This window comes from Anser cygnoides, chromosome 2 (genome assembly GCF_040182565.1).
Source record: "Anser cygnoides isolate HZ-2024a breed goose chromosome 2, Taihu_goose_T2T_genome, whole genome shotgun sequence".
Lineage (NCBI taxonomy): Eukaryota > Metazoa > Chordata > Aves > Anseriformes > Anatidae > Anser > Anser cygnoides.
Genome location: NC_089874.1, coordinates 26,425,060 through 26,439,343, shown reverse-complemented (window position 1 = coordinate 26,439,343; position 14,284 = coordinate 26,425,060). Strand labels below are relative to the sequence as shown.

Below are 14,284 nucleotides of genomic sequence, written 5' to 3'. Positions count from 1 at the left end.
CCACTACTTGGATTATATTCCTTTACAAGGTCAAACTCAGCTTGATTTCTGGCAAGATCTTATTCACCCTTTAAAACTTCTGAACTCTCTTTCATTTTTTCGAACAACCACTTTTGCCACTCCTTGCAAATTCTTGGCTAGCTTCTGATATTCTCCTTGGCTGACTTTTCTTTTAGTCCGGTCCATGATTCTTCTGCTCGTGTACTCTGCCTTTTCCTGGGATGCAAATCCAAATACAGTTTTTTTAATTCTGAATCAAGGAGGTTCCAAGAACCCCACCGTTAGTTCCCTTATCTCTTTGTTTCACCTAATTTCAGTCTATTTCCCTATGGCTTCTCAGTCTGCATTTCTGAAATACAAAACCTTTAATTGGAAACCCCTTTAAATTTAAACCACGTAAACCTCTGATTCATTCAACCAACCACTCAGCGCAAACTCGGTTTCTACAAACGGCTCTTCTCGAATGTCCCAATGATTACAAACCCAAGTTCTAAGGAACCTTATTTGTGTTTAGTTCAGCAACTGTGTGTGAACATTGCATCCAGGAATAACCAGTCCCTAGACCTAGTAGTGAAATTAAACTCTCCACAATATATTGTGCTAGAATAATAACTTTATTCTATTTACTGTATTCCAATATAATTTCCTGAATATTTAATATAAGAAGACTTGTCTGCACCTGAAGTTACCATGTGAAAGCATACAACCCCACCTCAATAATGCACTTCACATATGAGATAACCATGTAGGAGAGACTTACCTTTTAATACCTAAAATAGCAACTTGTGCTGGAATGCCTTATCCCTTCCTTGTTGTTCTTCACCTGAGAGCATCCAGTCTTTGAATGCTTAGTATTTACAGGAAAATATTTATTGTTCCTTTCCCTGACAAAAAATAATAAAGGTTCTGCCAAGATTTTTCATAACAAGTGTAACTGAAATATAAAGCCAGGTCCCAGAAATGCTCTTTATATTGTACCACCAGCACAAAGAAGTTTTAAATTGTTAACTTTTAAAAATAATGAAAGTTAACATCACAACCTCTGATTACAATACAATACAACCTATTGTATTACTACTCTGTAGAGTTCCCTATGCCTGAAAAAATGCATAAATTCATGTTATGTGGCAGAATATACATAGCTCAAGCTACCCAAACAATAGCTCATTATCTAAAACTACTTTACAAATGGGGATTAATAGAGTTGCTAAACATCTTGCTGTCCATTTTACAGAGCTCAAATACCAGCATAAAGGTTCAGTGACTTATTCATTATTACAGGAGAAATCAGCGCCAGAGCCTAAGGCTATTTAATTCCTAGTCTCATGCTTCAGCCAAAACCACCTTCCTCTCCTAATGCTGTAACCAAAGCATGGACACAGGAGCTAGAGTGGAGAAGCAAATTTAAGGAAAGAGCAATACCCTTTCAGTGATTTCAGAAGGAAGCTACACATCTTTATTTATCTGTAAAGATTCTTAAGCAACCCACTCAAAAACAGATGAATTTCTCAGATTCTGTACTCATTTTAAATATAACATAGCCTGCAGATCCTTCTGCAAGTGCTGTCTTTGACATCCACCTCCCAGAAGTGCCCTAACTCATGCCAGGACTACTTCATTTAGAGAATCATAGGCTCACTGAGGCTGGAAGGAGATGTGGAGATCATCCAAATTCACCTCCATATTCACTTAATTGAAACATGCATAGAAGCATGAGAAAGACCGGAGCCTGGGACCGTAAAATGCTTGTGGACAGGTGAACTCTGACATATGACTTCCTGATCCAAAACAATTCATCAGCATCGTAACAACCATGGGTAAATACCATACTAAATGTTGAATCAGCCAAGAAGTATTTCCTTTTTCAACACTGAAACTTGAAAATGTTTTCAGCATACCTTATTGTGATGTTTATTAGACAAAGAATAATAATATTTTGGAGAGTAATGATTTCCAAAGTAATTATAGTGTCAAACTGTTTCAGACTCATTCTTCACCACAATTCACAAACCTGAATATATTTTAATGAGAGAAATGGGGAATAGCTATAGGAAAAATTTACTCCTTCAACTGATTTTTAAATAAGAAAAAAAACAGCATATAGTTCCTAAGAAATTTCAAGACAACTCCAGTAAATACAACTGTCATTTATACTTTACACTAAATTACGGCCATGGCACTTCTTGGAAAACCTCTTCAAAGGCTCACTTGAAAAAAAGAGAGAAGCACGAATTCAGATTCCTGAAGAAAATGTGAACAAAACACAATCTGGAAAACTGAAATGCCATACTCACCTTGCACCACAGAAGAGAGAAAGAAGCTATGAAGCACAGACCCAAGTGATTACAACCCTTTTGTATAAAACTAGCCCTAGCATGGAGGAGACATCTGCTGTATCCCTTCCATTCCTCTTGGCCTCCCTCCCACCTTGGGAGGCCCCTTGTCCCACCACAAGTTGCCCTCCCCAAGCCCTTCGGCCGGGCAGGACAAAGTCAGAGCAGCAGAAACTTGCACATGGGGGGTCAGCAGCAGACACCAATTTCTCCAAACAGCTTTAAATGGTTCAACACGTATCTTGTGCCAGAAAGAGGGCACTAACTGAAGATGTAGCCATCAGCTACCAAGATACCAGACTTGGGGGAAGAAAGGTGAGCATTTATCCTACACCTTAACCCCATCCAGGACAGAGGAAGGATGGCTCATAAAGGTCTATGATTTGGACAATTATTACATTCCCATGTGCTAAAGTGTGGAAAGATATGAGGTAATGAATTGTGCACTGCTGGCCAAACCTGCCCAATTAGCCTGCAAAGTTTGGGAAGCAGCAAATTTTGTGTCCAGAGATGGGCTACGAAGCTGGTGAAGGGCCTGGAGCACAAGTCCTGTGAGGAGTGGCTGAGGGAACTGGGGTCGTTTAGTCTGGAGAAGAGGGAGACCTTATTGCTCTCTACAACTACCGGAAAGGAGGCCGTAATGAGGTGGGAGTCAGTCTCTTCTCCCAAGCAAGAAGCCACAGGACTAGAGAAAATGGCCTCAAGTTGCACCAGGGGAGGTTTAGGTTGGATATTAGGGAAAATTTCTTTACTGAAAGGGTTGTGAGGCATTGGAGCAGGCTGCCCAGGGAAGTGGTAGAGTCACCATCCCTGGAGGTATTTAAAAGACGTGTGGATATGGTGCTAAGGGACGTGGTTTAGTGGTGGACTTGGCAGTGCTCGGTTAATGGCTGGAAGAGATCTCCACGATCATCAAGTCCAACCTCAATGATTCTGTGATTCTTTAAAGCCAAACCCCAGGCAACTCTGCAAAACCCAACAAAAGACCAATAAACCACAGAATTTCTGCTTTTGTCTTCAAAGAAAAGCATCCTGAAAAAAAAAACACATTTGATTGTATTTTTTCTCATCACACTTAGGTATCATTTTCACCTCTTCCACTTGGAGTTTCAGTCATACCACTGAGCAGACACCAAAAACAAACAGGAGGATGGGTCAGTGTATCACCGCATAGGCACTCAACAGACTATCAACACACACATACCATGTTAGCAACGCACACACTCATGCCGACTCCCACTAAGAACACCAATCCTTGGGTCCTTTTAGACTTTTTTAATGGACTGGTGCGGAGCTGACTTAAGCTCCCCGGAGGTGCACAACCGCTCACGTCAGTGATGCGACACTCCAAATACCAAGAAATTCCCCAAGCCTGCCATGACCCTTGGGCAGCCACCTACCCCGACACAGACAAGATCAGCAACCGTAACGCACAGTCCTAGAGCAGAGTAAACGGCCCATGGAGCACAGGATCCATGACAGGGAAATTACAGGCTCCAACAGCGCAGAATTGTCAACGGTTACTGGCTTGAGCGCTTCTCTTCACAGCAAGTTTCTAAATAAGTTTCCTGCTCAGGCAATAAGCAGAATTCAGTCTTGATCAATGTGATAAATAAAATGCTAGTTGTTCGTCCTCTTGACTATATTTCAATACCTCTCGTAGTCCAAAGCATCTCCACTAAAAGGACAAAAGGCTTCCCCTAAGTGGTAACAGAATCTCCTTGCTCTTCCATCTTAGCGCTCTTCCCATTTATTTCTTAAACATCTACCTGAAAATTCCCTCGAAAAAAATAGTTCAACCATCACCGATTTAAAGACGTTTATGCTGTTGAGACCCCTGAGTGGCACTCACTACCCACTCATTTCACAGGATACAAATTCAAATGCCAATTTTGTTAATTATTTCAGAGCTCACCTGCAGAAGGAGAGAGGAGGAACAATACCGTGAAATTCGCACTAAACATCTCAAGTTTGGATTGGACTTATAATACCGCTGTGTAGCAGAGTAGTTGAGCACAAATTGCTTTATTTTAACAAAGGCAAATTGGTTTTCAACAGTTTAGAAAATACTCCTAAGTTGCTTTGTGTTTTCTTCTCTCTCAGTTATACTATGCATAAGACAACTTCTAAGAAAAGTATTAACAAAAGACATTATGCACAGTAACACATTAGGTTGTCAAGAACGGAAAAATTCTTACACAGTTACCGTCTCTTTGGCTAGCGAGCATCATTTCCATGCACTGGGCAGCTGAAGAGAGTGGTTTGCTAAATTTGTATGCCAAAAGTGCGAGAGGGGACAGACACAAGTCTCCCTTGCTCAGCGCACTGACCACTGACACGTATTTGCTGGACAGAAACTGCTTATCAAAGGTGGGTGTTGACCTCCTAGCAGTGTGCTGAATCAGCAAGGCTGTCAAAGAGGCGATGCGGGATCCCAGAGGATCACAAGCTCCCGAAGACCCCCAGGGTTTTCCCCAGCTGCCCTTCCCCAGGTCCTTGCCCGCAGTGATGCTGCGGCCAAGGGAGTCGCGGAGCGCAGGAGGAGAGGGGGAAGGCTAGGCAAGCAGCTTGTCACTTTCCACAGCTTCTGCTGCACTTCTTCCTCTTAGCGCGAGCCTTCCTCGAGGTCTCACTTCTGCTTTCCCCACGTGCCCAGCGGATTGCACGTGTCTGCGGCGCCCGGGACAAAAAGCACTCGCATGGGGACCTCCCAACCTCTTCCACACTCTTCTCTCTAAATGCAGCTTTTATTCTGTTTTCCTGCTATCTACAATGAAGATGCTAAAATAATTAAAGAAATGATTCTTTTACTTTGGGTAAGCTCGTTAAGAACGCTCTATTCCAAAAGCCATGACAAATGGGCTCTTTCATTACTTCAACAAATGACTTTTAGAGCTTTTTCCGGATGGACTGTTATTATCACTTGATAACACATAACATGAAATAAACATCACATGAAGATCTCAAGAAGAAAAGTGTTTTATCTAAATAAAAAGAGAATATTCTTGTAACACTTGAGCATGACAGCATAATTCAGACAGGCCACAGTAATATACCAAAGCAGCAACACCACTGTTAGCTCTTTCAGAACAGGAAAAGCAAAATTTCTTAACAGCTCAAGAATAATATCAGTGTAGTTGCTTTCTGAATTCTTATATTGTGGAACTGTGATAAATATTATAAAGCAATTTTCTGTGCATGATTGATAAACTTTTCAGAAGCAGAAACGTCATCTTGTCTGTTCGGACAGCCTGAGGGGGAAGGGGAAGGAGGGGGGAACTTCCATAATCCTTTGTAATACAAGTTTTCTCTACTTCATCTCCAAAAAATTTAAAGAAAACAGACTAGTTTAATTACTCGAATAATCCAGAGGGAGCACAAACACTGTTTGAATTTTTGGTGAATGACACAAGCCTGAATAAAATACTAACAACAACAACAAAAAAAATCCATTATCTTGGCTCTGAATATTTTGTTTCAGTGTAAAAAATGGTATTTTACAAGCTCGAAGAACACAAGACCATTCACCTTCTTCCACCCCTCCCCCCCCAATAAACAAATGTGGAAACCTGGTTAATTCATTCAGATTAAGATTTCCGAATGCAAACATATATACTTTACCCTAACACAAACCACAGATGGTGTAAAAGCAGACTTTGCAAATCACATTCCTTCATGTTCAGCAGTAATACTTGTTAGCTGATTTAACAATTTTCATTAATAAAGCCACACAATAACAATAAATTACGTTTGAATCAAAGATTTTAAATTTAACAATGTGTACATTTCAAGTACTCCACCATATCTGGCTCTTTCAAAAGCCATTTCTGGAAAAATGACTCTGTTTTTGCATTGTGCACTTGAGACCATTTGCACCGCTTGGAAATAAAATGCTTCTATAAGAGATCCCTGAGACTCGGTAGTCAAATGCTGGTATAACAAAGCACAGCTAGGTATTCCTTCCTAGCTGAAAATACCCATGACAGTCTACATTCTTAGCCGTAATTTCAAGGTACTTAAAAAGAAAGAAAAAAGAACTTTGCCACAAACCCAGCCAGGTATTTTAACCAAGTGACTTTTACCTTTCTGTAGCCTCTCACTTGCACTGACATATACTAAATATACATAAATAAGGGTTTAGTAAAGTTTAAAAGAGTGAAGATGCTACTAGAAAAGACGAGAGCAATTCAGAAAGGACAGTAACAGCCCTCTGCCAGTGAGGGAGAGCCACTCTACAACAGTACACTACATTTCATGACGCAGTGTTTAAACACAGTGACTTTAAAGAACATCTGAGGAGAGCTGAAGAAAAGCCATCTGATCTAAAGAAGGCACAATTTCAGATGAGAAAAATACAACAACCAGCACAAAGGCCACCAAATACCCCCTTCTGTGCTTCGCCGTGTGATTATAGTTGAGTCGTGTAAGTCAAAACGTGCACGTTAAAATTCTCAGAGTCCGTAAGCCTCGCTGTCATTCTCAATTTCTGTGAGCTCAGTCAGCCATCAAGTAGCCTAGGAAATGACACAAGCTCATCAGAGCTCAGCTTCCTTACTTCATTTAAGATTACGCTCGCTGGCTGACTGTAATAAAACCATATACCAAGAGATCCTCTGCAATCTTTTCAGAGCCAAATTCAACTGTCAAAGCGTACTTCACATAAAGCTGTGTCTGAAAATCAACCAAACCGCAGGAAAAGAATGTAGGAAAGTTTACCTTAATCGGAGCACGGCTAAACTGTATTTTTCTGTTGGCTGGGATTTCATCTTCATCTGGCAATCCATTAATTTCAGAGTATTCCATATCAGGTTCGTAACAGTTATTTTCGTCACTGTCATCCTGATCATCCTGCTCAGTACCTGTCTCTCCCCAGTCCGAATTATACCTCGATCGTACCCTATACACATTGTAGTCAGAGTGCATGTACACATGGGAACTCTGAAAATTATTCACATCTTCATGCACTTCTTTTTCACTTGCATCATCATAATGGGTCTCGGTGGCATCTGAAACAGCATCTGTTGCTAAATCTGAAACTAAATTTCTCGGTGCTTCTGCAGCTTCGGGTCTATCAGCGATACCCTCTGCGCGTTCTGACTGTTCCTTTGGTCGCAATGGAATTTCTGCCTCTGTTTTTGACTTACTCCTCGCAGAACTGTCCACACATCTTTCGCTGTCAAGTACCGACTCCTGTTGACTCACCACGGAGCTCTCAACAAGGTCAGCACTTGCTTCTGTATTCTTTTTTATTTCTTCAGTTGTTTTTGAACCTGACGGAGTGCCTGTAGACACCTTCTGTCTCGGTGCTGACGGCGTGCTATTCTGCTGAGAGTGCTCAACAGACATGGGGCCTGCAGCCTGTTTGGCTGGCGGAGACCACGTGCTGGCATCTTTCAGAGGACTGAAGCCCTCCAGGTTTGCAACAGGGGAGGAGATATTCGCGACAGTGGAGGAGAGGTTTAGCGGGTAGTGACCAGTTACGGAGTACTCTTCGTTGTTCTCTGCCTTTTCTAAAACGATTACGTTGTGTGCGTCAGCGTTCTCAAAAACAGCGCTGAGCTGACTCACAGTTGGGGAGACGGTCTCTGTCCTGGGGCTCAGGCTGTCCAGGGAATCGGTGCTGCCCCTGTGAGACTTAGAGCTGCACCACTCATCCGCAAGCTCGTTGGACGCCGCTTTCTCTTTCTTTGGGGAATAGCGATTGGAGTGGCCCATTTCGTGAGCGTTTCGCTCAAACATCTTCCGAGTTTCGGTAAACTTGGAATAAGAAGGACCATCATGGATAGTATCAAACCTACTAATCCTTTCCGAAACAGAAGATTCCAATTTTACAATTGAACCGTCTGTTTTTTCTACAAATTCTTTGGGCCTGATTCGTCTCTGAGGCGACGGAGGGCCACCCTTCCCCCTGGTTTTGGGGGCAACTCCAGCACTCTCAGTGGGCTCCATGCCCATCTGCATAAACAAGTTCTTAATCCTATTGACATTTGAGCCATATTTCCTTCCCCTGCTCTGAGAGGCCTCTCCTTCCTCTTTCGTTTTTTGGTCTCCATCTGATTTCGGTTTGTCAAAGGTGCTTTTCAGTGCCTGGAACTCAGTCCTGTAAGCATTCCTGTGAGGAGAGGCACTCCGGAGGGTTGATCTCTCTCCTGAAGACTCCGTTTTCATCATGTTTACTTCAGGGCTGCAAAACCAGCTTACATAGTTTCTGCGGTGCCGCTCTCAGTCATCTGCTACAACCGAGATCCTGCTTGGGAAGGGTTTTTCTTAGGAAGCAGTGCCCTGCAGCGGGGCCATCCTCGAGAGAAGCTCTGGAGGCAGGTATCTAAGCACACGCAGCCAGTTGCGACAGGGCAGCACGAGCGAGGACTTTGGAGAGCACCAGCAGATTCAACCTGCAATAGAAAGCAGGGTTCTCTGAATTGTCACGTACTTGCACTTCCCTAAATCTAAGCCGTGATTTCCCTTTGCAGTTATTCGACAGATTTACAAAAGAAGTGGAAAAAACACAAATCTCACACTACACCAACACGTGGAGACTCGTCAGCCCAAACTTCTGCACGCTGATTGCTGAGAAATTTGCAGGCTGGGGCATCGCTCGGCAGCGGAGGGCTCACAAAGAAGTACGGAGCCACGGGCACACAAGCTAAGGCAATATGGAAACGCTACTTCCGTTACCGAATTCTTCCAAAAAATTAAAAATCCCAAACGCCTGAGTTACTTACGAATAACCATGGCAATACGTGCCATCAACCGATACGAAGTAATTCGCGCAAACGCGACGGCTCTGCTTCCCCGGGGCGCCGCGAGCCGGCCCCAGCTCTCTCAGGGAAATGGTAGAAATGCCATCGAAGGCGAGGCGCTCCGAGAGGCTGCTCCCCAAAAAACGGCCCGGGGAGCTGCACCCGAACTTCGCATCCCCGCCCGCAGCGCCCGCAGACGGACGGAGGTCCGGCCGCACGGAGCTGCCCCTCGACGGGCCCGAGGAGGAGCCGCAGGAAGGGGGCTGGGGTCGGGGCCGCTCCCGCTGCCGGGGGGCTCGCAGGGGCCGCTCCCCGGAGCCTCCCGGAGCCCCCCCCCCCGGTGCCTGCCGGGCTCCGTCTCCTCGCCGTCCATTTCCCCGCCGCCCACCCCCGCGCCGATGGCTGCGGGAAGCCAACTTCAGCCGAGGGCACGGCACCGGAGCCCCCCCGACACCCACACCCCCTCCCCTCCCGCGGCGGCAGCACCTTGCGGCGGGGGCCCCGGGGAACAAAAGCCCGGTGCCAGGGGCTCCCCCGCCGCCTTACCCGGCCGCTGCCCCCGCTCCTCCTCCTCCGGCGGCTCTGCGGAGAACGGCGGCTGACAGCAGCCGGCAACGGCCGCGGCGCCTCAACGCCATTGCAGGCGGCCGGGGCACCGCCGCGAAGCGGGGGAGGAGAAGCCGCCGCGCCCCGCCGCAGCCGCCCGCCCGCCCCCCTCCGCCTGGCACGGCTCGGCTCGGCTCGGCACGGCCGCTGACAGGTGCCTCACCTCCCGGGCCAGCCGCAGTGGTTCGCTCCGCCGGGCGGGGAGAGGCGGGCAGGCGGCCGGCAGCCCTCCCGCTGCGGGCCGGCCCCGGGCGGGTACCGCCGAGCGGCGGGGCCGGGCACGGCCGCCCTCGCCTCCCCCCCCCCACCCCCCTCAGCCGCCGCCGGCGAGGCTCGGAGCCTCGGTGTGCAGGCCGAGGGGTCCCTGCGCGGCGGGGAGGGGAAGCCTGCGAGGCGGGAGGTGCGGCTCGAGAGCCAGCCGCCTTCCCTCGCCGGCTGCGCGAAACGAGCCACTGAACCCTGCCGACACGGAGGAGAAATGCGCCCGCTGCAAAGCCGGGCGCGGCGCTGAGCAGCCCCGCCGCCGCCGCTGGATCCGTCCGGGGGTTGCTGGAGGGGACGGGGGGGAGACAGGAGGGACGGGGGGGGACAAGGGGGACAGGGGGGGACCGGGCATCTCACAGCTCGCCGCTCTGGGCTGGCGGCACCACAGCCTGCTGGCCCCGCGCCGCCGCCACGGAACCTGTAGGCAACGGGTAAAATTGGCAGCCCGAGCAGGGAACGGCCGGTAATCGCATAGCGACTCCCAAGCAAAGTTCATTAAACTAATTGCGGGAAAACGGCCTGGAAAACTAGTTGCATAAACGTCCAGAAAAAAAAAAAAATGGCCTGGAGATGTGCGTTGCAAATCGTGAAAAATAATTATTAGGCATACAGAATGAAGGTGCCAGTGGCTGAAAATGAAGACATCAGGTATATAGCCTTGCAGACTTAATTCATTAGTTTAATGAGACTGAACATGGCGGCTATACCCTTAAGTGTTCACAGGTGTCGATCTCTGGTTAATCTTGTTTGCACCAAGGGTGCGCAGCTCAAAATGTTGGCCTCGATATCCAGCACGTTTAAATTGACAGGAAAGCAACAAATCTTTTAATCGTGGGGTGTTGCATGGCTTCCACTTGGGATGCGAGGAGAGGGGCACGGCCAGAGGCCAGGGGGTGTCCGCTGCCCTGGGGGCCGCTGAGCATGGCCACGCCACGGCAGGGAGGAGAGGAGGCCTGGAGAGGGAGGCAGTCCCTGAGGGTAGCAGCCTGTGAGCTCCACATGCCGTTACAGAAAGCCGACCGCCTGAGATCCCATCCCAAGGCAGAAGGATGAGGGAACGCTGGTTTCACAGCTTCTTGTGGTGAGGAGGCCGGTGGGAGGTTGCCCGCACCAGGACGAAAACTATTTCAGCTAACCAGGACACTCCCTGTTAAATGCCAAACCATCAGCGAGTACCGCAGATCGGAGGATCTCGGCAGGGCCCTTCTGTTGGTATGATTTTGTAGTGGAAAGCCTGTAAGAACACTAAGAGAGCCGCTTGACTGTTGAAGAGACGAACAGAGAACTTCAAGTCTCCTTGAAGAGGAATAGGGACACAGCAGAAATTTGAACATTTTGTTTCCTTTCTGATTTTATATTAAATATGCAGAGTGCTTGAAGATCTTAGCATGTACTAGATGTGTATCTGAAGAGTTTTATAATTCACATTCACAAGCAAAAAAAAGTGACACAAGCAAACACTAAATGAGATGAAATAATTGAAGCAATCTTAAAGAGACTAATTAGCACCTAATTATGTAAAGATATCCATGACCGTATCCAGAGCCAAAAATATTGTTTAAACGATTTTTATAATAGAAATTTTGCAAACAAAATGGACACTTCTCCCCTCCTAATAAATATATTTAACAATGTACCCAAGAAAACATTCATATTATTTCATGGCAAAATAGTGTAAACTCTCTCTAGGTTATGTTCTGGTGGAGAGCAGGGAAACTTGCTGATGCTCACAGCAGGAGCACACAATAGATCCCAAGCTTTCCATGATGAGAGAGATGATATATTACATTTCGATTCTTCTTATATGTGTTGTAAGTAGACAGCGTAGCAGTTCAAGCAGACACTACCCAGCTTTCACACAGAATCTAATGCAAAATTATTTTAAGTAATTTCATGTTCCACCAATGCCACCTCATGATCACAACAACCAAGACTTGTAGAAACTACTGGCAATTTTGGCTGCTCAGTCAGAGGCAGTTTGGACCTTATTTAGGGGCTCCGACTCTGGCCACGGACATCTAAGCTATTCACACACACGAATCACTTACAAAATGTTTTTCAATCCCATCTTTTATTTACGTAGTGTCTATGTTAAAGAGCATTAACGTAGTCTCAAGGATAATAAACTGTATTTTGTTTTGATTAGAACATCACTTTTCAAGAGAGACTCTTCATATGTGAGCGTGGCCTTGCACCTAACTATAAAAATCACAGTTGTGTGTCCTTTTACATTTTCAGTATTTCTGTGACAATCCGTTTAACCAGAAGGTATTTTTAGACTCTGCTAAAGCATGACTGACATTTCTGTTAATTCCTGAGGAACACTAAAATGCTGCAGAGCATACTTTGGGGAAGATAAGAGACCAAGGTCCTCCTTTTATGTTAGTATAAATTCAGACTAACTTCACTGAAGTTACAGAATTCCTCTGCTTCCCAACCAGTGCAAATTTAAAATCTGTTCGGTTCAGTATTTGCATATGCTAGAAAATGGCTAGAGTCATTTTACTTGCGCCAGAGTAACAACTCCATTCAAACGATCATGAATTTGCACATAGGACAGGAAGAGAGACCCCAGTTGTTTAACCTGACAGCATCACTTCAAATTGTACTCGGTATCTTTTTAAACCAGTTTTTACACAGTCCTCCAAGACTGAAAATAATTGATCTTCAGTTTATTCTAGATGTGTGAATTATATTTACTTACAAACATGACTATTTGGATGTCATCGATGAGTTGTTCTGAGTCACTTTGGTGCTTCTAAGCTACTCAGGTTTTGAGATAACAATTTATTCATGCAGCAGAGTGGCAATGCAAGTTTTTCTATGTGGCTCAGGCAAAAAAAAGAAAGTCATTCCATCATCCATCTTCTGTCAATGTCTTTCAAGTCCTGAAAGATAATATCTGTATTCACAGGAGTAAATGGAAACTATTTCCCTCCTCTGATCTTTGGCTAAGAAAGCCCCTATCTGCTATCCCACCAGGCCATTGCACGGGAGGATTTACTTCCTTATACATATCACAGCATAAGCAGAATTGAGTTCTATTTTTAACACTCAGACATGAATTTTTATTACATAATCTACTTTAAAGAAAAAGAACAAAATATATATACATTTTGGAAGATAAGGTAAGTTCAAGTTAGGGTTCCCCTGTACCAGAGTAGCACCAGACTAAATTAAACAACAAACAGCTGTAATAAGGAGTCGATAAGCTTTAGTTTCAAACATTTACAATGTGTTACTGCACTAAGTGTAATTCTTCTCTATAGGAAGGCATTAATAGTTAAAAATGGGAGCTCATTAATACCACTAATTTGGCAAGAAGATTGTGCTGTTTTTACACAGAACATGTCAAGCTCAAGAATAGAGTCAAAAAAAGAATAAAAAGAACTTTGTTCTGAATGAGCTGAAGAAAACCAGAGGTAATGATAACAAAACTGCATATTCTAGCAGTTTACCAGAAAGGCAAATATTAGCATTATGAGGGCCTAAACTCAGACTAGTAATAGCCTTTTCTCAATTGCAGTTAGGAGACCATCACGTCCATTCTCAAACATTCCACATTTAAACCATTTAAGAAATGTACAGTTATGGCTAGAAAACAAAATGGAATTTTCAGAAGGGAAAGATGTGAATTACACTCTGAGTGCAACTACTTATTGTTGAAATAGTGGTTTTGTCAATATTAAAAGCTAGAAATCTTAAGAATGCTCAAAAGGGCTGTGTTTTGAGGTATGCAGCTCTAACGCCAGCTCTCAACACTGAACTCTGAATTTTTAGCAACTTTTTAGCAAAACACGGAAAATTATCAGTTACCAGCCTAGCTAGATCGATGCCAGCTACTTGCAGAAAATACACGATCTCACGGCAAAGGAAAAGACTACATGTTCGGTCTGTTAGGAGCTTACTAAAAACCAAACCCTGGCAAAACTTCATGTTAGGTTCTTCGGGTAGATAAAATATTAGAAAACTTTCCAGAAAACAGCTATTTGACAGAATGAGTAAAATACTTATTTTAGTATGGTGAATGGTACCTGTCACATACCTTGATTCTTCAGACAAGTGTTATATGTAGGTACATGGCATAGAGAACTCTGTCTCCATACCAACATCAGCAAGAAAGAGTCAGAGCTGGAAAAGTTAGTGCTTTAAGTGTTCCAAACCAGGATGGCTAAAATTTGCATCTCACATATTCTTGGTTTACAACATAGAAGTGCTCAAGGCCAGGCTGGATGGGGCTTTGGGCAACCTGGTCTGGTGGGAGGTGTCCCTGCCCATGGCAGGGGGTTGGAACTGGATGGTCTTTAAGGTCCCTTCCAACCCAAACCATTTGGTGAT

At 45.0% G+C, this 14,284-nt stretch overlaps 1 protein-coding gene across 8 annotated transcripts in view; it reads right to left on the bottom strand.

The window, feature by feature from the left end:
* The window catches only part of PPP1R9A (protein phosphatase 1 regulatory subunit 9A), a 151,652-nt gene extending 141,502 nt beyond the window's left edge, over positions 1-10,150 (bottom strand). For 5 of the 8 annotated variants that reach the window (XR_010829128.1, XR_010829127.1, XM_048075449.2 and 2 more), the window contains exons 1-2: positions 9,623-9,756; positions 7,050-8,728 (exon numbers count right to left, since the gene is read on the bottom strand). Coding sequence is in view for 6 of the 8 variants with exons in the window: in XM_048075449.2 (XP_047931406.1) it covers positions 7,050-8,504 (1,455 nt within the window). In the remaining 2 variants the exon portion in view is untranslated. Of the gene's footprint in view, positions 1-7,049; positions 8,729-9,058; positions 9,178-9,622; positions 9,757-9,845 lie in introns of those variants that run through there. The other 3 variants (XM_066991741.1, XM_048075456.2, XM_048075450.2) reach the window with 3 other exon arrangements.
* Between the last annotated feature and the right edge of the window lie 4,134 nt (positions 10,151-14,284).